The sequence below is a fragment of the Argentina silus genome (genome assembly GCF_951799395.1).
Source record: "Argentina silus genome assembly, chromosome: 6".
Lineage (NCBI taxonomy): Eukaryota > Metazoa > Chordata > Actinopteri > Argentiniformes > Argentinidae > Argentina > Argentina silus.
The window spans coordinates 20,489,205-20,514,098 of NC_139660.1; the positions used below are offsets into that span (position 1 = coordinate 20,489,205).

At 46.7% G+C, this 24,894-nt stretch overlaps 1 protein-coding gene across 1 annotated transcript in view; it reads left to right on the forward strand.

The window, feature by feature from the left end:
- The first annotated feature begins 2,121 nt into the window (after nucleotides 1–2,121).
- gosr1 (golgi SNAP receptor complex member 1) overlaps nucleotides 2,122–24,894 on the forward strand; it is a 28,047-nt gene continuing 5,274 nt past the window's right edge. The window contains exons 1-7 of the mRNA XM_083671217.1: nucleotides 2,122–2,161; nucleotides 2,940–3,051; nucleotides 4,233–4,320; nucleotides 4,748–4,855; nucleotides 5,647–5,738; nucleotides 11,127–11,201; nucleotides 23,951–23,980. Coding sequence (XP_083527343.1) covers nucleotides 2,128–2,161; nucleotides 2,940–3,051; nucleotides 4,233–4,320; nucleotides 4,748–4,855; nucleotides 5,647–5,738; nucleotides 11,127–11,201; nucleotides 23,951–23,980 — 539 coding nt within the window. The 5' untranslated portion in view covers nucleotides 2,122–2,127. The remainder of the gene's footprint in view (nucleotides 2,162–2,939; nucleotides 3,052–4,232; nucleotides 4,321–4,747; nucleotides 4,856–5,646; nucleotides 5,739–11,126; nucleotides 11,202–23,950; nucleotides 23,981–24,894) is intronic.

Below are 24,894 nucleotides of genomic sequence, written 5' to 3' on the forward strand. Positions count from 1 at the left end.
GTTTTCTCTCTTTGAGTGCATGTCGGCTACTGTGTGTGAGTGTGTTTACATAGCAGATCTGATGGAGAGAGTGTGTTCTCTGAATGTATGTTGCTGATTTGTACGCCTATGTTAATTTTATAATTTTTTTTCTTCTTCTTTTTATATGAAATTGAATTGATTGTATATAATGAAATGTTGCCAATTGTATTTGAATGAGAACAAATAAGTGCAATTCAAGTTAACCATGAATCTACACACAAACACAATTCATAACAAACCTGTTACTTTGTAGAAGTGGTGATAATGACATTCTAACATGAACTCTTCAACACATTGATGGAATAAAACCAGTGGAAACTAAGTGTCGTGATTTCTGTTTCCTTCTGTCTTCTTTCCTCTCTTTTTATTAACCATATTCATATACATATAATAGTTGAAAATTGTGGTGCAACATTGTGCTCTTCATTGTAGGACATTCTGATGACTTCTGATGGGAGAGAAAACAGGGAAGGCTGGTGGAGGTAGAAATCGGAGGACGGGCTCATTGTAATGCAGGGAACGTGTTTGATACCATTCCTCATTGTAATGTGTAATGATGATGTTTCTGATATTGAAGAATAAGATCCAATGATGCGTGGAAGAGGGTAGATACTCAAATTGAAAGTTCAATAAAGACAATTTATGAGACAAGTCGACTTGGGACACTAGACTACTGTCCAAGAGAACGGTCAGCAGAGAAGAGACAACCATAAAGAGTTTGGAGTCAATCTTATAGTCATAGATAATCAAGAAACTAGGATTTATGGTTCATATCAGTTGGTAAGGTGCCAGTAAATCTGTCCTGGCTACCCTAGAGCATGGGATTGGGGTACCTTTGTGGTCGAATAACATTCCAAGTGTCAACTCAGGAAAATGAACATCACTTCATAATGTATGGAATGTGTTTGATACCATTCCTCACTGTAACGAATGGAACACTTACAAGTAGATGTAAGTGGGATCCTTGGGATGATCCTGATTAAACCATTATACATTTTATGTCCACTTTAATGGGGTGACGTCAGGATGGGACCATCCCTAAGATAAGATATGACTTCAATAATCCCCAGAGTCAAAATGTAATCGCACCAGCCAATACACCAGTAACAAAACAAATAAACACAACAAAGGACACAGACACTATCACAGGATCCCAGTTTAGACTTTCCCATTTACAATCTGGCCCTCAAACTATATCATGGCCCTCGAATCATCTGCAGTCATTCGTCCCCTTTGTCTGTCCTCTGCAACTCCTCACTGCAAAAGAACAACAAATCTCAGTCAACCTACCTGGTATATATAATATAAGGGTTGAATAGACAGAGAGAAAATGAAGAATTATGACAAGGATTGGTTCAAACTAAATCCAATGTGGGTTAAAGTTGGGTTAGGTGAGCCCTCAAACACACCATTCTTCATTCCATTCCATACATTACAATGAGCCTGTCCTCCAATTTCTACCTCCACCAGCCTCCCGTGCTGCAGAGATAATGATAAGACAGGCAGAGACGTTCCCAAGTACATAATAGCTTTTGTGTGAACCAACAAGTTTTTGGGCAGTGGGGGAGGATGAGTGAAGTGAATAGGCCCAGTTGGCTTCGACAATCCCTATATTTGCAGTAGTCCATGTCCTTTTCTCTTTCACTGGCATGTGTTGTCTATGTACAATATCAGAAAGACCTAAAGACCTCTTCATCCCCACTACCCCCCTGTACAAGTTTCTCTCCTGATAAAAAAAAAGAAAAAAGTATTTGTTCCTTCTTCTAGCATTGTGACTGCCAATGGCCCCTGGTCCGAGCATTGATGACTTTACCTTATGATGACTGACGGATAGAGGATTCACTTCCTTAAACAAATGTATTTGTTGTAAGTCGCTTTGGATAAATGCCATAAATATACATATGTAAAATATCACCCTCAGTCAAACACCGTCCACTGTATCCACACTTTCTGCCATTCCTATAATGTTCTCAACTAAATGGATAAACTGCACCTCCAAGCAGTCGCCACGGGGAGGCGATGTTGTCCCGTTGGACTCGGCGGGTGTAGTGCAGTGACACAGGGGGGAGTTGGGCGTGCGTTACCTGATGACGTTGGACAACAAAGATGGCAGCAGGAGGAAGCAGCAACTACTGGGAAGGTGAGGTGGCATACTGCACGACGAAGCTGCGATTCTCCCCATAGATTACCCTCTCGATCATGTTAACATGGGTATATCGTTATAGAGTTTACAGAACGACGGCTGTCAACGTCGGGGGAAGGGGGGTGGGGGCACTATGTACCCGCCGAAGCCTGCATTACGTGTGTGTGTGCTAGCTAGCTAGCTAGCTGTCACCAAGCCAAGCACTCTGGTCACAACAACAGATAGAGAATCAACCAAGATGGTGCGAGGTCGCTCACTGTTCCGTTTCTAGGATTGTATGTAGCCGTGAGCCAACGTCGTAACGTCTGCGTTTGGTTATTTGTGACCACGGCATGCTCTGTTTACTAACATAAAGTCACAAGCCATAAACAAGATGTCATGGATTGCAGTTGTGATTTATACGGGTTACAAACTTTCCCCTCTCACGACTAACTCTCCAGTGTTGGACCGTGCAGATCACTCAGCCAACCCTGTTGCTCAGCTCTGGTCACGGTTTAAAAAAAAATGAACAGTAAGACATTGCCTTAGATATGCAGGAGTTAGGGTTAGACAAGGTTGATCAGGTTTTACTTAACCACCTACTACTTGGTAATGCAGATATAGCTAATCCCTTTCGTGATGACATGACCAACATTGGCTTGCAAGTTGTGCTAGTCTGAAATGACCAGATTGAGTAATTGTGTGTGTGTGTGTGTGTGTGTGTGTGTGTGTGTGTGTGTGTGTGTGTGTGTGTGTGTGTGTAAAGATAATCATAATGGTGTGTTCTGCATCTCAGATCTGCGGAAGCAGGCCAGGCAGCTGGAGAACGAGCTGGACCTGAAGCTGGTCTCCTTCAGTAAACTGTGCACTAGCTACAGCAGCTCCAGAGACAACCGGCGGTCAGAGAGGTACTGTATCAGACCCAGCCCAGGTCCATTTAGGTCCCTATCCCTTCCCCTAGAGCCCAAACCTTAGGGGGTGGTTTCCCGGACACAGATTAAACCTTTAGTCTTGGACTAAATCGCACTACCAATGGAAATTCTCCATTGAAGACGCTTTTTAGTCTGGAAATTAGGCTTCATCTGTGTCTGGGAAACCGGCCCTAGGTGTTCACAGATCTGTAGAGGATTTAATAGTTGGCATTAGGCCATATGGTGAGAGTCATCCAGTCATCAGGTCAGCCATATTGCTTTCACCTGTTCAGTTGGTCCATCTATCAAAACGGCCAAAAGGCCAGTTTCCCGGACACAAATTAAACTGAGTCCCGGACTAAATTTTCAATAGTAGGCCTAAATCTCAAACATGCCTTTTAAATCGAGAATTTGGTTTAGGTGTCTGGAAAAACAGCCCTAAAAGTATAAGAGTATTGTGCCTTCATTTCTCCCTCACTCTCTATCTCTCTCTCTCTCTCAACCTCAATCTCAATATAATTAAGTTTAACTGAATTCAATAAGCTTTATTTGCATGATAAGACCTATTTTATTAAACATATAGGCACTTCATGAATCAGTAATGAGAGAAACGGAAACACTAACAGTTCGCCTACATCCCTGTAATAGCAGTAACAATAACATTAACGGCTGTCCCTATGGTTGTGGCAGCAAGCCACGGATTTGCCTGCCCATTTGGAACAATGTCATTCCAATGTCTTTCCTCTAATTGTCTGCTGGTCGGTCAACATCATTGTAGTTGTCTGTCATTTGGGCAAAGAATGTGGCTCTTATTTCTGCATTTTTGGTGCAGCGTTGGAAGATTGGCTTTATTGGCGCGAAAAGAAAAGAAATGTTTACATTGCAAAAGCAACAGATATCACCGATTCATAACAATCAGACAGTGAAGATAGGTAAGGTAGTAATGATGGAAATAATGACATACTGTACATGTCATGTCAATTGTCGTAATTGTAAAGAAAATCACAACTCAGGGAAAAAAAAAGAAAAGAAAAAAGCGATGTTTGATGTTTAGGTACTTGTGTGTTTATGATCCACTGGAAGTCCTAAGGCTGTGGCAAGACTTGGTTACACATTTCTCTCTCTCTCTTTCTCACTCTCTCTCTCCCACCCTCTCTCTCTCTCCCCTCCCCTCACAGCTCAGACACAACCCCCCTCCTCAACAACTCCACCCAGGACAGGATGTTTGAGACCATGTCTGTGGAGATTGAACAGTTACTGGCTAAAGTAAGACGTTGCCTAGGTTAATCTTAGAGACCTCATAATAGAGCTTAGAGAGCTTAAAAGACTGTACATCTTACACTGTGTGGTGTAGCCTACAGTACGGCCAGTTCAGGGGAGGCTGGTGGAGGTAGACATCAGAGGACAGGCTCATTGTAATGCATGGAATGGAATGAGGCAATGAGCCCGTCCTCCGATGTCTACCTCCACCAGCCTCCCCTGGTCCAGTTCTATATTAACGTGCGTGTGTGTGAGATTGTGTGTGTGTGAGATTGTGTGTGTGTGAGATTGTGTGTGTGTGAGATTGTGTGTGTGTGTGTGTGTGTGTGTGTGTGTGTGTGTGTGTGTGTGTGCGTGTGTGCGTGTGTGCGTGTGCCTGCGTGCCTGCTGGTGCTTTTTGTGAGGGTCTCTAACCGAGCTGGTTCTCTCTCAGCTGACAGGGGTGAACGACAAGATGGCCGAGTACACCAGCACCCCGGTGGTGACGTCACTCAACGCTGCCCTGATGCACACGCTCCAGAGACACCGAGACATACTACAGGTCAGCACCCCTCTGTCTCTCTCACATGTCCCACTGACATTCCTGTGTGTTTACACAAAACTTAAAGGGATGTGACACTATTTTTTCCTCTTTTTTTTTTATATAAATATATTTTCCTAACCCACAATTCAGTGTGTCAAAAACACCTTGCAGGCACTTAAAACCAACTCATATCGTGACAGAAACCCCCTCTGAACACTTTGTCTGCATAATTATTCTTTTTTATTTTTCACTCACTTTGCTACATAATAAACCACTTTTAAGCTGCGTTAACGCATACGCAACAAATTCAAGCTTCATAAAGTGACTCTTCAACTTCATAATCAAGTACAGCCAAGGTCTGGGTAAAACCTGGGGAATATGTTGAAAAAAAAACATCCCTTTAAGGTAGGATTTGAATAGACATATTTACTTTGCACTGTATGTTTAAAAACACTTCTATGGGTGCTTTTAGCCATGTGCCCAGGTCGTAGACTACAGGGGAGGCTGGTGGAGGGAGAAATCGGAGGATGTAATTATAATTCAGGGAATGGAATGAGGAATGGTATCAAACATGTGTGATTGATACCATTCCTTACATCAAACACGGGTATTTGATACCATTCCTCATTCCATTCCATGCATTACAATGAGCCCGTCCTCCGATTTCTACCTCCACCAGCCTCCCCTGGTAGACTTACGACTGCCAGCATATAATTCTAGGCCAGTAAATCAATGAGCCAATTTCTCTGATTCATGGTGGTGAATAATTAGGACTTACCAGCCATTGTGGGTTTTGGTTTTCTTCCTAGGACTACACTCATGAATTCCACAAAACCAAAGCCAATTTCCTGGCCATCCGAGAGCGGGAAGACTTGCTGGGGTCTGTCCGGAAGGACATAGAGTGAGTATCCCTCCCTTTCTCCATCCATCCATCCGTCCGTCCGTCCGTCTGTCCAGCGACCATTGACCTTTCTTTACATCATTCTCATTGACATGGACCTGTAAGATTCATAGCCCCATTGGCCCTGCAGAGAGAGACTGATGGGCTCTGCTGATTGGCTCGGTATTGACTTGAGGGCTTGGCCTCCGACTGTGACCCTGTCTGTGTTTTAATGGCTTATTGACTGTAAGACAGCAGCAACATCAGGAGACCGCCGCATGCTCTGTACGCAGTAGGTAGTTATCAATCAAAACCTCATGATGGGGCACGATTGTTTGAATTTTCAGCTGGGGGGGGGCAAGGGCTGCCTTCTCTCGTCCACATTCACACGTAGTGTAAAACCCTGCTCAATCAAACTGCTTCCTATCATAATTGGCGATATGGTTTGATATTTGGGTGATAGAAAATAAAAGCGGACCAGCCAGTCAGTGATAACTGACAAATCGTCTATTGACAGTTGAATTGCATTTTTCATACGTTTTGATTCGTCGTCTGTCAAACAGCAGAACAGAGATTGCATTTACAAACCTGGTCAACCACCAGTAGCTAGCTGCATAAACCAGCTAACAGTAAGGGTTTGTACTAAACCTGAGGTAAATTTCTCAGTAACTGTAACTAGCTATCTACCGTACCTACCAACATGACATGGAAAGGAACAGGCTAGCTGGCCAAGTGGTTTGATATATCTCAAATATCGTCGCGGAGATTTGTCTAACATTGTTGCAAACGTACTGTATGGTGACCGCATCCCGACAGATCCACCGCTTAGACTTCCAGCTGATTACGCCTCGTGTCATTGATTAGACGGGGCTGAATTTATGCGTGGAGAGGCCACTGTATAATCGACCAATAGCCTATATGGATGTGGGAAATCTGTTCTGTCTGCCCTCGAACCTAAGACATGAGATAATAGTTGTTTTATTTGATATGAACCACAAAATAACCGCTGAGCGTTTTCCGACACGTTTCTAATGAGGTTCACACAGCCTATTGTGACGCTTTATGATAACAACCTATTGATCCCCCCCCCCCCCCATGTACGCAGATAGGCCTGTTCTCATACAGTACAGTACATGTGTTATGTGTTGTGTCGTGTGTTGTGCATTCACAATTACACAATTACCCCCCCCCCCCCCCCCCACACACACACACACACACACATAATCTGATGGGTTTAATGTTTTTTTTGTTTTTTTTACATGGTGCTCCATTGTAGTCTGTCCCTGAGCCTGGCTGGAACAGGCTTGCATTAGTTAGCATTGGGGAGGAGCCGTCTCCTTCTAAGAAGGCCTGGGGGCTGAAGGCCTGGGGGGCTACAGCTCTGTGGGCAGAGCTGACTGTAGGCTGGGCTGACAGGGCGACAGCTCGACCTGCTGTGGTCTCACCACCCTGCAGACTGGAGACTCAGACTGGAGACTCAGTCAGTCATGCAGAAACAGCTTCCCTTTCTAGGAGAGTTCACGGCTGGTCAGGAGAGGACATCTGTCTCCGAGAGTGGGGAGAACTGCTGTAGAAGGCGGTCTGTGAGGTCACAACATTCCTCGAGCGGCGGCCATTTTTTCCTCTCAGAAGAGCCCAACTTCCAATCTCTTGCACTGCTTGTGAGCGAGGCTGCTGCAACCTAGGTACCAGGAGAGGCTGGTGGGAAGGAGACATCGGAGGACTGATTTCTACCACCACCGGCCTCTACTTCTGTGTTCTGTACATGTTGAACTGCTGCGGATTTGGCAGCTTGCCATTGTATGTTCAGCACCAAAGTCCATGTAATTGCCCTTAGGGACCCTATACAACACACACTGACATTGTCCCATACTGTATCTACAGTATACATTTTGTTTGAGTAGTACACTTGCTATGACGCAACATTTTATTTCTAGAAGATAGAGCCTTGTAAATATTTGTTTCGGAATTCGTTATGTCGGTAGACTGGCGAAACTGTTACTGCATGTTAGCAGTTCAAAAGTGATGAATACGATTCCCAATTGGCAGTGATTGATGAATAACTCTCTCTGGCCCTACAGGGATGGAACATGGTTGAGATGCTTACAGGGGCCTTTAAAGCAATATCAACAAGGTGCCATCCCTCCAAATCACCTTGTTCTCACACCTCCTTCGAAGGTCTGGAAGATTTTACATTCGCCGATCTGCTTCCGTTTTGGTCAGAGCTCCACCCCAATCAAGGCGTTTGATTGGTTCGACGTGGCGCGATGCGTCGCTCATTTCAAACGGGTGTTGTCCGCCCGTTTGCGCCTCCGTTCCGCCGAGGATTTTCCCCAGGCTTTTCCGAACTAGGAAAGCTTAGCAAACCTTCGTCTCAACAAGGTTACGTGAGGCGACGGCACATTATTCACCGCTGTGAGCCGGAGACTAGGGCTCATTGATTTACTTGGCCTAGAATTATACGGTGGCAGCCCTAATAGGCGACTGTAGGTGAATCTAATGCATATAAATGCTGTTGACCTGTGCACTGCTTGCTAACAATGACTAACGAGGTGGAGGTGGAGGAGGAGGAGGAGGTGGAGGAGGTTGTGAGGTAATTCCAGGCCCTGTGAGGTTCCAGGCTTTGGTGGCCACGGCCCCTGCCAGGCCGCCAGTGCTTGTTTTGAAACAATGGCCGACTCTCTGCCCCCGGGGTAATCGAGGAGGAGGAAGAGGACATTAATAAAGAGCTCCTGGATTTACAATGTCGCAGGGACATTCTAGCAGGTGGAACTGGAGCGGTGGAGGCTGGTGGAGGTAGATATCGGAGGATTTCTACCTCCACCATGCCTCCCCTGAACTGGAGGTAGAGTGTGTGGAGGTGATGACTGGGTGCTTTAGGGCTCATGCACTTTGCTGTACTGTCGTCACTCTACCTGACAAACTGTCTGTTTGAATTCCGGATGGCTATTTTGAGGTGCTGTTGAGTTGTTGATAACATTTCGCCATAGGCTTCTCACCTGTAATTGACAGGTTAGCCCAGGGAAAGCGCTGACACGTTACGGAGCTGAGTGCTATCTTGTGTAACCTCACACTGTCAGACGAGCATGAATGAATGCTGCACGCTGTGCAAATGACCCATTCTGCCTGTTGTTCCTGTTTTGAGCCAGCGGGTGGCAGTAGGGCCCTCGCAGTGCAGCAGACTTTACTGGTGTTTTGTGGGCCTGTTAGAGGAGTCAGGAGATGATGGCACTTTGAATAGCCATACCTCCTACCACACACAAACACACACACACACACACACACATACATACACACACACACGCACACAAACACACACAAACATGAACAGCTATACACACACACACACACACACACACACACACGCACGCACGCACACACACAGAGCTTATGCCATCTTTATACCCCCTCTAAAGCACCAGTGAAACCACAATGGTCGTCACTGCAGCAATGACCCAGCGGTTCTCTGTGCATTGTGATATTACCACCCACCAGGGAAGGCTTGCGGAGGTGGAAATCGGAGGACCGGCTCATTGTAATGCACGGAACGGATCAAACACCCACCATTTCCGTCTCGCTCGCCCCCAGTATGGTACCATAAAGACGACAGAGCGCTCACAGCGGGTCCTCTCCCAGCATGGCGCCGCGCGTCCCCACCGCGACTGGAAATGTCAGCAGCACAAACGGGCAAAGCCTTTTGATTTACCGCCCTGCCCTTTTAAAAGCCTTGTTGTAGTGATTAAAGTGGCTGTCAGCGCCAGGGACGCTGAGGCTCCGCGGGGAGACCGGCCACTCGCGCCAGGCCCAGAGGCAGGCTCCGCATGGCTTCCTGGGGCTACTGCATGATGAGTGGATCATTAGCGTTAGCGTTAGCATTAATGTTGTTGTTGTTGTTGTTGTTGTTGTTGCTGGGTAGAGATTAGTGCTCGTGGGGCAGGGTTATCGGTTGTTGTCCCTCGTGTTGAGATCGGGGAAGGGACTGTGGATCGGTCGACCTCCGTCCCGACTGGTTGGTGTGTTGGTGTGTCACGCACGGTATCTCAGACACCGCTGGGACAATTTTGCTGAAACTTGAATAGTGCCATAGAGATCTGGTAAAGTACACTGATTGGCCCAAGGGGGGTGCTATAGTAAACAACTGAAATCCCCTCCCCCCCCCCCCCCACACACACACACACACACACACACCTTTCCCTTGTAGTAACAGCCCCCCCCCCTTTCCCTTGTAGTAACCCCCCCATGTTTGCCTTGTAGTAACCCTCCCCCCCCCCCCCTCCAAACCTTTCCTTGTAGTAACCCCCTCCCCTCCTCATCTACCTTTCCCTTGTAGTAGCCCACCCCACCCCCCCCAAACCTTTCCCTTGTATTAGCAGGGCACTGTCTAACTAACCCTAACCCTAACCCTAACCCTAAGAGCGGGCTAGAATGACTTCCCAGAAGAAGCCAGCCGGTACCAAACACCAGGTTGGACTGCCATGGCGCTTGATGGCGTAGAACTAGACTGCTCAGTCTGAACTTAGGTCTCTCACATGAATTCGCGATCAATATTTGGAAAGAATTGATGCATATTTACATGCATAACGCATAGAACATAGAGAGAGAGAGAGAGAGAGAGAGGGAGGGACAAGGAGCGATCAATAATTGATTAAACATTCCAGACAACCCCCACCATTTTGTGGTCATTTGATTGGCATATATTCAAACAAGTCTGGATGACAAACAGGGAGTGATGTATGTTCTGGACCCTGCGTTTCTATGTTGTTCATCCTACCTTGATTCCCCTGAGACGAGGAAAAGGGAAAGGCCGTCATCTCTCCCTCCTCTCTCCATTCCTCTCTTCCCAGCATCCACTACTTTGTGTATTCATTATTTATGCTAAATGCTTTGTGTGTGTGTGTGTGTGTGGGGGGGGGGGGGGGGATGAGTGGAGGAGGGTGGAAGACAGTTAGGGAGGGAGAGTAGGAGAGGAAGCTGTGGTGATGGAGTGAGAAAGGAGGCCTGTGTTCTTGATTGATTGGTGTGTGTGTGTGTGTGTGTGTGTGTGTGTCTCCCTGTCTGCGTGTGTCTGCCTCGATTAATCTGTCGGACCTTGGCCAAGACAGTACTCTGTTTTCTTTGTGTGCTCTTCTCAACGAAAGGAAAAGTCTGAGCAAAAAAAACGTTGAAACCCTGCCCATCCAGAACGCAGGGCAAGCAAAATCAAGCAGACCAACATTACTTGAAGGAGAAGATTGCTACCTTGACACCAGCCTGAAAACTGATTTGTAAAAATGGTGTCGTAGGCATGCTGCTGAGTCGATGAAACCCCCAATGCGCCTATTGACTAATTTATCTCTCTCTCTCTCTCTCTCACTCTCTCCATCTCTCTCTCTCTCTCCATCTCTCTCTCTCTCTCTCTCTCTCTAACAGGACGTATAAGAGTGGTTCAGGGGTGAACAACAGAAGAACAGAACTCTTCCTGAAGGAACATGAACACTTGAGAAAGTAAGCACACACTCGCACTCAATTCACACACACATGCACTCGCACACACACAAATGCCTATGAGAAGGCATTAGCTCTTAGCCAATTCTAAGTACAAGCGGCATTGTATTTCCAGTTAGGCTACAATTCCCTGAGCTGTAGCGATTCTCAGTGATGCTGCAACTTCCCAGTAATCAGGCCAACTGTAATCTGGAAAGCCGGGGATAACTCATCTTGATGGGGCTGTTCGGCCATTTTGAATAACTCTAAAAATGATTGCCCTGCTGGCTTAAGCACTGACAACCCAAGCACTTTCTGCCCCAAAGAGACAGATGGGAGGCGGTCCCTGCTAAAGGTACACCCAGGGATCAGGGAGGGATGTTGTAATGGATGAATCAGGTGAACTGAACTGAATATCTCATCTCGATTTGTAGCACATTCCTGGCTACAGCTCCTCTGTCTGGAACAACAGCTTGGCAGCTTGAATTAGGCTAATGCTAAGCTAAGGTCAAGGGTAATTTAGTAGTTTGTCTTGGCATGCAAATGTAATTAAGATTCGTTCGTAAATGAATCCAAAAGAAATGTTGACACTATATATTACTTACTGGTTAGGATAGCAAAGTAGTAAATCCTTAAGGTCAGAGCTCTCTTGACTAACACGCGCGCACGCACACACACACACACACACACACAGTGCTATGTTTTATAGCCTAACGATGACTTTCAGTTCAGGAAGGTCTATCTGATTATCTGAAGATTAATGTAATATCATGGAGCATTGAGGGATTGCATTAAATAATTAGCTTTTTGTTTACCTGTGTGTGTGTGTGCGCGCGCGTGTGCGTGAGCGGTGTTAGAGGCACCTGTGTGATAACTGACAATGGCCTGACACAAAATGGCTGATTTCCCCCCCCCCCCCTTCTGTGTATGTTAAAAGGCTTGTACTATACAATTGCTAATCGGGGCTTTCACAGTACCAGAGGTGTATGGACGGTTTGAAGAGATGGGAATGGCTCGGCAACGATAGGGGGAAACAATAGAGACCGTAGCGACGGAACAGTTTGTATTTGTTTGAAAACTTCCTGAACCGGTTTGACCTGAGTGTTCACCCTGACCAGGTGCCAGGTACAGCAGAACACGCTTCACAGAGCTCACTCTTAATAGCTTTGCCACCCAGTGTATTGTCTGCCCGTAAAGGGAATCCTATCTATCCCAAAGTGCCGGGGGGGGCCTGGTGGGGGGGGGGGGGGGGGGGGGGGGGGGGGGGGGTTAGGGGTGACTGGGTTTTATTTATTCAGGTGCTGATGCGGCTAGCTTAGCGGAGCAACCGCTTTTTCTCTTTTCATTGAAGGACGCCGGCCATGAAAAGGACCGCCGACGCAGAGACTGAAAGAGTGAAAGAAAGCAAAGCACACAAAAAAACCTCCTCAAACACACTCCCGCTCTCACCACTCTTCTGTATTGTGGTGGACACAATAATGGTGGATAGAGAACAATGAGAGGTTGTTTTTTTGTTTTGTTTTGTTTTTTTTATAAAGGAAAGCAGGAAAGCCTGTGTAACTATTGGGAGAGTTTAGCTAGCTATAGTATTTCCTATTGTTTTCTCCGTTGTTATTGCATTTGTTAAACAGGAGGTCCCCTAAAAGCGGATCTGGATTAAGCTTCCCACAATGCCTGGAGATAAGAGATGAGGCTGGAAATCGGAACCACAGACCAGATTTCCCCAGAGTTTCTGTCAATAGAGGAAGCCATCAAGTGTCATTAGTAACCGAGCCCTGTCCAAGCGCAATGACCGTAATACTCTAATGCTATCATGCTATTAACCACCAATGATATTAGAGGGTTTCCCCAACCGATGACATACTGTAGATAGGGAAGCGAGAGAGCTGAGTGGTTATATACCAGTGGAGGCTGGCGGAGGTAGAAATCGGAGGACAGGCTTATTGTAATGCACGGAACGGAATGAGGATTGGTATCAAACAAACGATACCATTCCTCATTCCGTTCCACGCGTTACAATGAGGCTGTCCTCCGATTTGTTTGAAATGAAATTGTTTGAAATGAATGACGGCTCGCAACATCAACCCGAACCAAACCAATCAAATAGCTACTGGACATATGAGTGGATAAGTCAGGACACACACACCTACACGTAAACCCCAAAGCCACAACTGTCGAACCAATGCCTCGGAGAACTTTGAGGAGCAATTTCCCCTGCAGTTGAATTCTTTTGATTTATTAATTTTTCAACCCCCTTCCTTTTTTTCTCTACCATTGTTGACTTTTAAATGTGGGTTCATTCAGGTGTTATATAAGGCCTGCAGGCAGCAGCTTATTGTCAAAGGGACAGAATAATAAACGGATGAATGGGAACCGCATCAAACAAGAATGACATGAAACACTTGCATTGTTGCTATTGTAACAAACATACTCCACAGTGTCCCATTCTGAAAGGAATAATTCGTCATCGTCCTTTTTAACTAACTGTTTTCCGACGGTCTTTCTGTTGGCTTAATGAAGGCCAAGTTTGACTGGTGGCCCACCAGACCTTTCACCACATTGGGGCGGAAGTGTCTGGGAACGAGACTACCGACGTTGGTTGGAATCTGATGGAGACACAGTGGTTGAAGGTGTCTAACCAGCGGCGGTGAAGTGTGGGGAGACGAGATGAACTCCAGTGTCTGTGTTTGTGATCAGGGTTGGTCCTCTGCTATGGCCTTGTTTCACCTCTACCAGGGAGGAGAGGGAGGAGAGGCAGGAGAAGGAGGAGAGGGATGAGCAGAAGGAGAGGCAGGAGAAGGAGGAGAGGGATGAGCAGAAGGAGAGGCAGGAGCAGGAGGAGAGGCATGAGCAGGAGGAGAGGCCTGAGAAGGAAGAAAAGGTGCAGAAGGAGGAGTGGGAGGGAGGAGAGGGAGAAGGTGGGGAGGGAGGAGAAGGAGGTAAGGGAGGAGGAGGATGGTGTATTAGTATTCTCCTTAGAGCTGTGACTCTTCTTATGAGGTACTGCTGTGGCCTTGATGGCGCTGCTGCCGAGTATTGTACATGTCACTCTGGATCTTTCACAGGCTTTCTTTCATTTACACACACACACACACACACACAGAGTTTCATCTATTTTTCTTTTTGTGTTCTCTTGCTCTCTTTCTCATTTTTCTACTTTTCCCATTTTTCTACCTTTCTCACTCTCCCACACACATCATACTGAATCTCTCTCTCTCTCTTTCTTGCTCTCCCTCTCCCTCCATCCCTCCACCCCTTCCTGTAAAGAGAGGAGTGTTTATGAATAAATGAGAGGAAGGGAGGAGCACGTCCATTAAGAGTCCACACTGGAGCTGCTGTTATGGTTGAGGGCCTGCTGATTATACCCTCCAGTCTTCTCTCTCTCTCTCTCTCTCTCTCTCTCCCCCTCTCTCTTCCTTCTTCTCACATTCTCTCTCTTATCTCTTCCCCCTCTCTCGCTTTCTCTCTCCTCTTACTTACTTTCTTTCTTTCTCCCCCCCCCCCTCTCTCTCCCCCCTCTCTTCCCACTCTCTCGCTTTCTCTCTCCTCTTTCTTTCTTTCTCTCCCCCTCTCTCTCCCCCCCTCTATCTCTCTCCCTCTGTCTCTCTTCCCCTTACCTCTGTCTTCCAACTTCTGCTAGTTTTCCTCCCTCCCACTCCTCGTTCTTCTCTCCCTCCTCCTTTCCTCGGTGCTCTCTCTACGGTCCTCTTGTTTTTCCCAATTATCCCAAAGCCGTCCATTTCCTCCCTCCCTCCAGCAGAAACGTGAACTGGTCCCGTCTGTTCCAGTGGGATTACCTAGTCAGCTCTTACCGTGCGGTGTCATGTCAATGTTCGGAAGAATTTCCACGACTTTTCACAGTTGATCTGTCTCAAACAGTTATAAATGGTTAAAGACACAGGGCTCTGCGTTTTGAATCCCCCCCCCCCCCTCTCTCTTCTCTCTCCTCTTCTGGCTTTAGTCCCTCTCTTTCTCTCGTTCCCTTCCTCCCTCCCTCCCTCCCTCTCTCTCTCTCTCTCTCCTGTGAATGCAGCGACTGCAAGGCTGAACAGACATATGGGTCCGCTTGGCTCTCTATACTACTGGAGCGCTCTTCTCCCCCCCCCCCCCCCTCCCTAACCCCCCCCCCCCCCCCCCCCCCCCCCCCCCCCCCCCCCCCCCCCCCCTCTCTCTCTCTCTCTCTCTCTCTCTGCCCCAGAACAGGAGCTCAGCAGCAGGGAGAGAGAGACAGAGAGTCCCCCGCCTCCCTGGATGTTTCAGACACTAAGTTGTGGTGGTACAGGGGGGGGGAAGCACTAGCAGTCTGTTTGAATGTGTGTGAGGAAGTGGAGCAGCAAATGGGAATTTCATTCGGATGAGGACGTGTCTGCGGCTATGAAGATAACACAGGCCAGGCAGTCCCTTCTGAAAAGACATAACAACATAATCCCCTTCAGTTGTACAGGAGGAGAATTGACGACCTTGGGTTTTTTACTGCTTTTTCCAGACAAAGTAGACAACGTGTGTGTGGGTGGGTGGGTGTGTGTGTGTGTGTGTGTGTGTGTGGCTCGCTCATCAGAATCCAGAGACATGCTGAGAGGAGAGGATATGAAATGAGAGTGAAATGTGAAGAGCGTGTATTGAATTTAATGAATTAAATGAATTGCATCCCTGCAAGGTCCTCAAGTTATGGGAGCCAGATTTCATCCCTCCGTTCGGTTCCCAGTGGAAAAGAGACCCATATGTTACCCCTGTCACTGTGGCTCCCTTTTAATGACTTTGCAAATAGTGGCAACAGACTTTCTCTCTCTTCTTTCGCTCACCATCCCTCTCTCCCTCTCTCTCACTCTCTCCTCACCACTCTCTCCCTCTCTCTCACTCTCTCTCACTCTCTCCTCACCACTCTCTACCTCTCCCTCTCTCTCACCATCTCTCTCCCTCTCTCTCTCTCTCCACTGCTCTCTACCTCTCTCTGTCTCTCGCCATCTCTCTCCACTTCTCCCCATCCCTCTCTCTGTCTCTCCCTCTCTCCACCTCTCTCTCCATTTCTCCACCTCTCTCTCTCTCTCTCTCTCTCTCTCTCTCTCTCCCCCTCTGTTGATTATGTCACTTCTCAATACCATGGACATAAATCTCTGGCTCCACCAGAGGCCCTGACCAAGCAGAGAGGAAGAGGCAGTATTTAGGAAGCCATTCCTCCCCTACTGGAGCAGAACAGGCGGCGGGAAAACCTTTTCTGTACTACCTCCTTTCGTCAGAATGTCACATGACCACAGTTCCATCAATGAAGCTGACTGCCCGGTAACCAATGAGTGGTCAACCACCAGGGAACCCTCTGGTCACATGACAGGAGCCAATTCCATCCTTTATGATTGACAGGTCCTGTGTGGTCACGCCTCTTGGCCTTAGAGCTGCATACACCTGTATGATGTAATAGGGTTGCAGTGTTTGTGACCTTTGACCTCTAGGGTGATAGGGCTGGTCGAGATGGATGGATGGATGGCTTTGTTTTCGGAAATACGTGAGAGCTGTGTGTGTGTGTGTGTGTGTGTGCGCGTGCGCGTGTGCGTGCGTGCGCCTTTGTGTGTGTGTGTGTGTGTGTGTGTGCGCGCTCTTGAGTGTAAAGCCAGGACTAAATCACACATGGAGAGGGAATTAGCTTTGTGCTAATGACCCATTTAACGACTGCACCACTGAGCTGCAGAATGGAGAATACCTTAGTCATAGCTTTAGCTGTTACACACACACACACACACACACACACACACACACACACACACAGACCAAGTGTACCCCCCACCCTCGCCTCTCTACGACACCACAAGTCTGACAGAGAGTGTACACATAAATCCCTCCCTCGCCTCATCTGCACGTATAAAACCCCCATGAATCAGACCACGCCGCAGCTCTCAGCAGCCCCCCTCCCCCCACACCCCCTAAGCTCTGCACACCAGCCCCATTGATTCACAGGTTGAGTACCACCAGCAGACAGTGAAGGTTCACATATTTTTTTCCAGTCATCTCTTCATCCACCAGCTTGTCCACCACCTTCAATCAGCCCTGTTAACAGCTGTGTCAGGTGGTCATCAACATTTCCTCTCACCCCCTCCCCTCAGACAGCAGTGGTGTCCCCACCCCCCCACCCCCCTCTCCATCCAGCTGTTCTGCAGGTATGGGGACACATCAGGACAGTCACCCAGCTCAAGAGTTCTGTAAGCGCCAATGAAGGGGTTAATTTTGTAACGCCCACAAGTTCCTTTACATTATACCAACAGAGCGTGTTGCCAGGCAACCGGTTGTCAGTCCAATAGAAAGTCAATATTGGGGAAATCAGGACATTTAACCAGGGAGCTATGTGGTTGGTTGGTACAAGTTGACAGGTGTAGGACACAGTTCGTTAGCACTCTGGTTGTAGGCCAGAGGAGGCTGGAGGAGGTAGAAATCGGAGGATGGGCTCATTGTAATGCATGGAATAGAATACCATTCCTCATTCCATTCCATTCCATGCATTACAAAGAGCCCGTCCTCCGATTTCTACCTCCACCACCCTCCGCTGGTTGTAGGCCTAATAACTGTCAAGCACTATTGATTTTTTTGTACTCAAAGGAGCAGGTTCACATCAGGTAAACCAGGTTCATATCAGGTACACCAGGTCTCTTGAAAAATAGATTTGATCTCCAATGAGACTAACTTGGATACATAAAGGCGAGGTGAAATCAAACTAAAAAGGTGGATAAGAGTATTGGCGTACAACATGGACCCCAGGGCTTTGTGTGCCCGTTGTAGTGGTGATTTACTTCGGTTGGTTCAAAGTATTGATTCTTCTTCTTTCGAATCTTATTCAAATCTTATCTTATCTTATCTCACATAGAGGCAGCTTCAGCTTCTTCCAAGGCACAGTGAACAGCCCCTGGAAGACAGGACGACGGGTCACAACGAACAATGCTATCCGTTAATTACGGATTGAGCCGTATTGGATGGTTTCTCATCCGTTGACGGATAACGGTGATGACGGTCTCTCCGTGTCCGTTGCATACGTTTTTTTTAAAGTTTTTTTTTGTGTGTGTTTTTTTTTTTTTACAGACCAAAACAGTTCTAATGAGTTGAACTTTCCACAGTCCGACGAGCCATTCAGAAACGAGGTATTCATATTGAGTTGCTAGGTTGCGTTGTTCAGTGGATAGGGTCTTTCAAAAGTCACGCCTGAGAATTCCTCTGATCAAAGCGGATAGTAATTTCACATGCATACGTTTTCTGATAGTTGGGTGCGGCTGGGGTCTTAAGCAGCTGTAGAAGATCTCCTCATCTCCTGAATAAATGTATGGCTGTCCTTTAGAAGTGAACATGAATACAGAGAACCCAGGAGTAAAGGGGAAGGTGTTGAGTATAACCTTGGTTTAAACGCACGGTTTAACCTTGCGTACTCAAACCCGGCAGGGTCATTGGCAGTGCATTCCCCATCAAACGGAATGCAGGAGGAGTGTCATTAAAGCCCATTACCAGGACAAATCTGAACAGGGATACATCAATACCCATTCAGCCTCCGCTGAGAGGGACCAGGAAATGGGCTGTCCCCTGGTGACACTTGGTCAATACCTGACCACAGGGGTGACCTGGACCAGATCAACAACCCCTCCTCCCAGGGGAATTAGATTGGAACCTTTTGATTGGCTCTATTACATTGTGTACTTTGATAGTAATCCGTCACACTTCGTTTAGTTATTTGCCTTCTTCCTCTTAAGCTTAAACCACTGAAGCTAGACTTCCCCTGGTGTGGCTGCTTGAGAAAACCTTTTTGATACCATTTTGTATTTCTTAAGCTATATTTAGAAATACACATGTACAGTTGAATGGGTTTCAATGTGGCTGAATTCTGTATGTCCTATGCCCTTTCAAGGGATGGTTCACCCAAATTACAAAACCACAGATTTGGTTCCTTATCCTGAAAGAAGTCTATGCAAGAGTCATTTGAATCAAGTATTGGGTGTTTTCAGTACAATCAATACAAACATTTCAAAAACTACAGAACCATATTTTCAACAAACTGCCTCCACCACCTCTTATAATTCATACCATTTTGAAGACCTCTTTGGAGAAGAGCCCAACTTGTGTTGGATAAACTGCCAGCGCAGCTCCCCTTGTTTGTTTTCTTTCTCCTCTTTTTCTCTGAAACATTATCGGTATTGATTCTAATTACCGTATAAACTGCTGAGAGCTTTGTTTTTGATAAGCAACCGAAGCCACAAGGGGGGTCATGCCACCAGCTGTGTGTGTGTGTGTGTGTGTGTGTGTGTGTCTGTGTCTGTGTCTCTGTCTGTGGTTATTGGTCTCTCTGGGATCAGCCAGAGTGTGCTGCTCAGCCAGGCCCCATCCCAGTGGAGATGGCTGGGAGGGGAGGGTACACTCTGGGGTCTCTCTCACCCAGGCCTCAGGCTCCCCAGAGTGAGTCCCCTCCTCCTCCTCTGTGAGTGAGTGTGTCAGCCACATTAGGGCCAAGCCAAACAAGTGATTTACTCAGACTGCAGCAAAACCTCATTATCCCCAGCTTGGCTATTACTGCTCCGTTCCATCAACATCACATCACACACACACACACACACTCTCCTGTCATTAGCACCACCCCACCTGCACACGTCGGTTCCATCGCCTGTCCCAAACCACCGCAGCAGAAACTGATCTGTCTCATCAACACCAGAGGATTACAGCATTAGCATTTGCCACAACAGCGGCACGCCTCGGTTTTGTTATTGTTATTGTTAACGGTATAATGCGCCGTGCCACAGTTAGCATTAGCATAGCTGCACACCCTCCGTCACTTGTGACTATCAAATGAGAATCAAATCAGACTTTATTTAAAGTGCGTTTAAAATCGCCACACCCTTTAGGTAAAAGAACAGGATGAGACAAATAAAACAAAAAACATAATAGAACATAAAAAAATATTTAAAAAGAACATGAAAAGTGAAAAGAAAAGGATAATTCACGGGAAGGCCAGGGTATCGCTTTTCACGTGACGTTTTGGACACCTAACTACAATTGACAGCAAAAAAGTGACGTTAGCGATTCACCACATCAGCGCTTAGCAACCGTAACTAACCACAACAAGCTCTGTCAAGCTCCGTCAGAATCTCTGCTCGAGCGCCGTTGGAATGACATTTCCCCAGGAAATGGGCATGTCATTATGAAGCAATTATAATTTCCGAGTCCCTTTTTTCGGTTCGGGATCCCAATTTCTGAGGCGGAGCGTACTTGAAAGCTCCTCTGGGTTCAGACAAAGGGTAAGGCTCCCTTTTAAACCCATGCATGTCGGCTGAGGAGATTGTTTCTCCCTCTGTGTCTACCCTACACTCGTTTACCCTGACATTACCGTGGAATACCCATCTATACTGTAACTCTCATCCCGACCGCTTTCCAGACCATTAGCTCCGTTGTGGTCGGTTAGCATTCCTTCATATTCCAGGTAGGAAGACACTGTTTCACTGGGCTGCGTCGCTCGCTGGGTCTCTGTATGCAGCTGCTGTGTTGTTTGATGGGGGTCATGTGCACCGTGACCTGTTGAGTCAACTTCCTACGTTCCCCACCTGCTACGAATCAAGGTTTCATTTCATCCCCTTAGAACGACACTGGAAGTGCAGCCATCCTGCATCATTGCTGAAGATTTCACTAAGCATCCTTCAGATGTAATAAGGGGCTTATAGAGGGGCTTATAAAGCAAGTTGTGAGTAGGACAAGGGAGGCTGGTGGAGGTAGAAATCGGAAGATGGGCTCATTGTAACTCATGGAATGAGGGTGGAGGGCCTAATCGGATGGCAGTTACAATACTGAGACGTGGCAAGGAGATGTGACTGTATTTTGTTCATAGCAAAGCATATCTTAATAATTCATAATCTCCCAAGTAATTTAATTAACACTGTGTGCAATGAATTGTTGAGTTTGTGCTGATTAGAGCAAGAATGGTCAAATAGAATGAATCTAATGAGGCTTTAATAATACAGTATACTTATACAATTATTACAAGGCAAGTACTTCATCGAAAAATGTTACATTCTACCCTCAGTGGTAAATGATAGATAGAGAGAGGGGTAGAGGGAGAAATTAAACAAAGACAAGACCACATGACCTGTTTACTGTGCTCACGAAGTAACACCCTCTGACCAGGACACGCAGAAAAGAAAAGAGAAAAACGTATCCCCTGCATTCTGCTTTTATCTCACTTCAACCACAGTATTTAAATTAGGAGCAGTTTGCAAAGGAGAGCCAATGAGACCACATCCTATCTATTCTGTTCAGATAACAGCACTGCATTACCACATTCTTGAGGGCTTGTCAAATTTCACTGGCAGATCACAGCCATTGGTCCCATCGGGGAAGGGTTGTTTGAAGATAGGGGCAGAATCGATGTTTTCCTCGTTCCTCATTCCATTCCAGGCATTACGATGAGCCCGTCCTCCGATTTCTACCTCCACCAGCCTCCCCTGGAGTAGGATATCGGCTCATAATGATTTTATCGGAGGGCTGTGGCTAATGAGGTAGCCACATAGCAGTATGGTTTTGTTTATTGTGTTTATCAATGGATACTTTGTTAAAGAATACTGACTTGAGAACCCGAACCCTTGATATTGACAAATGAGTCGAGACTAAGCTAAGGCTGATGACTTGGGCTTAGCGTTGATAGCTTGTGGAAAAAAACCTATTGTGAGACTGTGAGAGGACATGCCTAGTCACAAAATGGCAGCCTGAAGTTAATGAGGTTCTCTGCTAATTAAAGACTGAGGGAGTTGACAGTGACGGAGAGACAGAGAATGAGAGAGAGGGAGAGAGGGAGAGGAGAAAGGACCTCGTCAGCACAAACAAGGACCATATATAACGATTAGCCGCACCGTGCTAATCTCACTGGCTTCATAAGTCTTCATCAGCTGTTTGGTTCTAGTAAGGAGATGAATGAAGGTGCACCGCTGTAGCGACGGAGTGACACAGCACAGAGTGACACACAATGTAAACAACTCGCTTTTGATTTAGCCAGGAGGAACTAATACAGCGCTATCAATCAAATCACGTCTTCGATTTCTCACGCGTCGCAGGATCCCGCTGTAAACGCACAATGAAATGCTTAGTATGTGCAGACCCAAGCTCTGACGTGATTCCTTCCGTCGCCGAGCTTAAACTTGATGACGAGGCTGTTTGTCTGTAGAATAAGGCGGCAAGGCAGGGGGAGGCTGGTGGAGGTAGAAATCGGAGGACGGGCTCATTGGAATGCATGGAACGGAATGGCAAGAGGAATGGTGTCAATGGTAAACACTTTGTGTTTGATACCATTCCTCATTCCGTTCCATGCGTTACGATGAGCCCGTCCTCTGATTTCTACCTCCACCAGCCTCCCCCTGTAGCATGGGTACTATGCTACTCTCTCCTGCACTACTGGGATGGAAGCAGAATGTTGAAAACCTTTGACACATCACTACACTTAAATATTGCTATAAAACTATACACCTTCTCTATGTGTATGATGTATTCACAGTATTGTGTTCATCTGTCTGTGTTGTTTTTTTAAGGATCTGAGCCGATGTCACAGACAATTTTCGGTCTAAATGCAAATTTGATGGACAATAGTTGTTGTTTTTTTAGGTTTTTTTTTTTATCTGAAGGAGAGAGAGAAGATTGATTGACAGAGCACAGTATATACGTCTCTCTGTCTGTCAGAGCCACCAGCGTTCATGGTACCACATGATCAAGACTTGACATTTCTACGAATTTGATTTATGTCCTGTCTTCTATTGTGTGCCTCAAAGAGAAAAGGTTGTTGCATGAAACAAATATTTCGTATTGAGGGATTTATCTTGCCCTTTATAAAAAAAAAAGGTTTGGTTGGTGACAAACTGCAGTTCTGCTGTGGTGTGTTTGGTCTCTTACCCCTGAGAGAGAGTACTATACTCTACCATGGTAAAGGCCTTGTCCGGAACGTTCTTAGATGGATGTGCATACAGACAAGGTCATGACTGCTGTAATAAATGTTTGATGCGACCTTTTGCTTGAGTGTCACAGCTATCTGTCACCACAGTGTTCATACAGGTGACACAATGGCTGTCATGAGTAGTCCTGCCAAATCATGTGAGCTGTGATTTTTTTTCAATTTGATTTATTGAACCTTTTATTTATCCAGTTTAGTCTCGAGACGGCAGCCAAGGAAAACAATATTTCAGACAAATTACAGACGCAGACACGCTTACATTACAAACAAGTTACAACCGTAACACACTAAAAAAGGAATTAGACATAATTAGCCATAAAACAGCCATGGCCCAACCACACATGGTTATAATTGTTATAATTATAATTATAATAATCATAATAATGATTATATCGTGTATTTCTTCGCTGGAGAACCGTGATATGACATGCGATGACAGATTGGATCTAGTGATGTATTCAAGAAAGAGAATTAGACTACAAATAGCTCTAAAATGACTTTCACATTAATCATGCATTGATGTCAATGGGACATTCAAGTTACACACTTTGATAGGCTTCTTAGCCTGAATGCCACTGCAGGGGATCACTGGAGCCAGGGAGGGAGGGATGAGGGAGGGAGGGAGGGAAGCACGGGGGAGGGAGGCCCAGCACGTCCAGGGAGACTGATCTAGATTCTGGGCAGCTTGGCATCGATCGCTGCCTCTCTGACCTACAGAGATGTGGAAGAGCTCAAGTCATTCAATCACCCTGTTTTCACCTCAGTAACTAACCATCTCTCTCTCTCTCTCTCCCTCTCTCTCTCTTTTTTCTCTCTCTCTCAGCTCTGACCGACTGATGGATGACACAATAAGGTAAGGCTGATGCATGAATGCACATGCCATCACATAAACAAACACACACACACACACACAGTAAATTGCTATTATTGGAGCCAATCAATCAAAGAGCCAATCTTCATGGGACGCCTGATGATGTCACAGGGAAACGGCGATCTCACTCCTCCTGTGACATCACGGCGGGGGAAATGAGGTTGGAGAAAAAACGAACGAACCAGTCCTCCGTCTCATCCCCTAATTAGCCCGTCAGTTTAACCACAGCAAATGACATTAACGCGGAAAAGCCGAGATTCATTAGTTTTCGTTCAACCGTCGGTTACTGGCTCCAGGCAGTGCCTGTGTCTTTCGGGGGAGGAGGGTTGTTGTTGACGTAACCGTGGGAAGGCGGAGTTCTGGATCACAGGTCCAGTTTTGACGGGCCCAGACTGGGAGAGATGACCCCCCCCACCACGGTCTTGGTCTAATGTAGAGGTCCACAACATTCGGGCCTATAGGGCCTAATTCAGCCTGGCAAGAGCGGTGCACCTGAATGGAATGATGATATGGTGAAAGCAGGTTTGAATGACAACATGGCATCAGTAACATACAGTACGTGTGTAAACCATTCTCTGACCCCTTGAATCACGTCCATGTCTGCAGTTGACTCCTTGACAAATGAATTGTGTCCCACCCACCCAGCCTGCCCTCCCTCCCTCCCTCCCTCCCTCCCTCCCATCCCACCACTGTATACTCTCCTCTCCCACCAGCGCTGTAGTCGTGTGTGGCCACCCAGTCTGCACTCCTTGGCCCCCTCCCTCCCTCCCTGCCTCCCTCCCTCCCTCCCTCCATCTCGACCGGTGCTGCAGTGAGAAACCATAGTGTTTGATGCCCGCAGGGGCCTACTGTAGCTGGCACAAGTGCTTAATTATGTGGACTCGTGGGTCGTACAG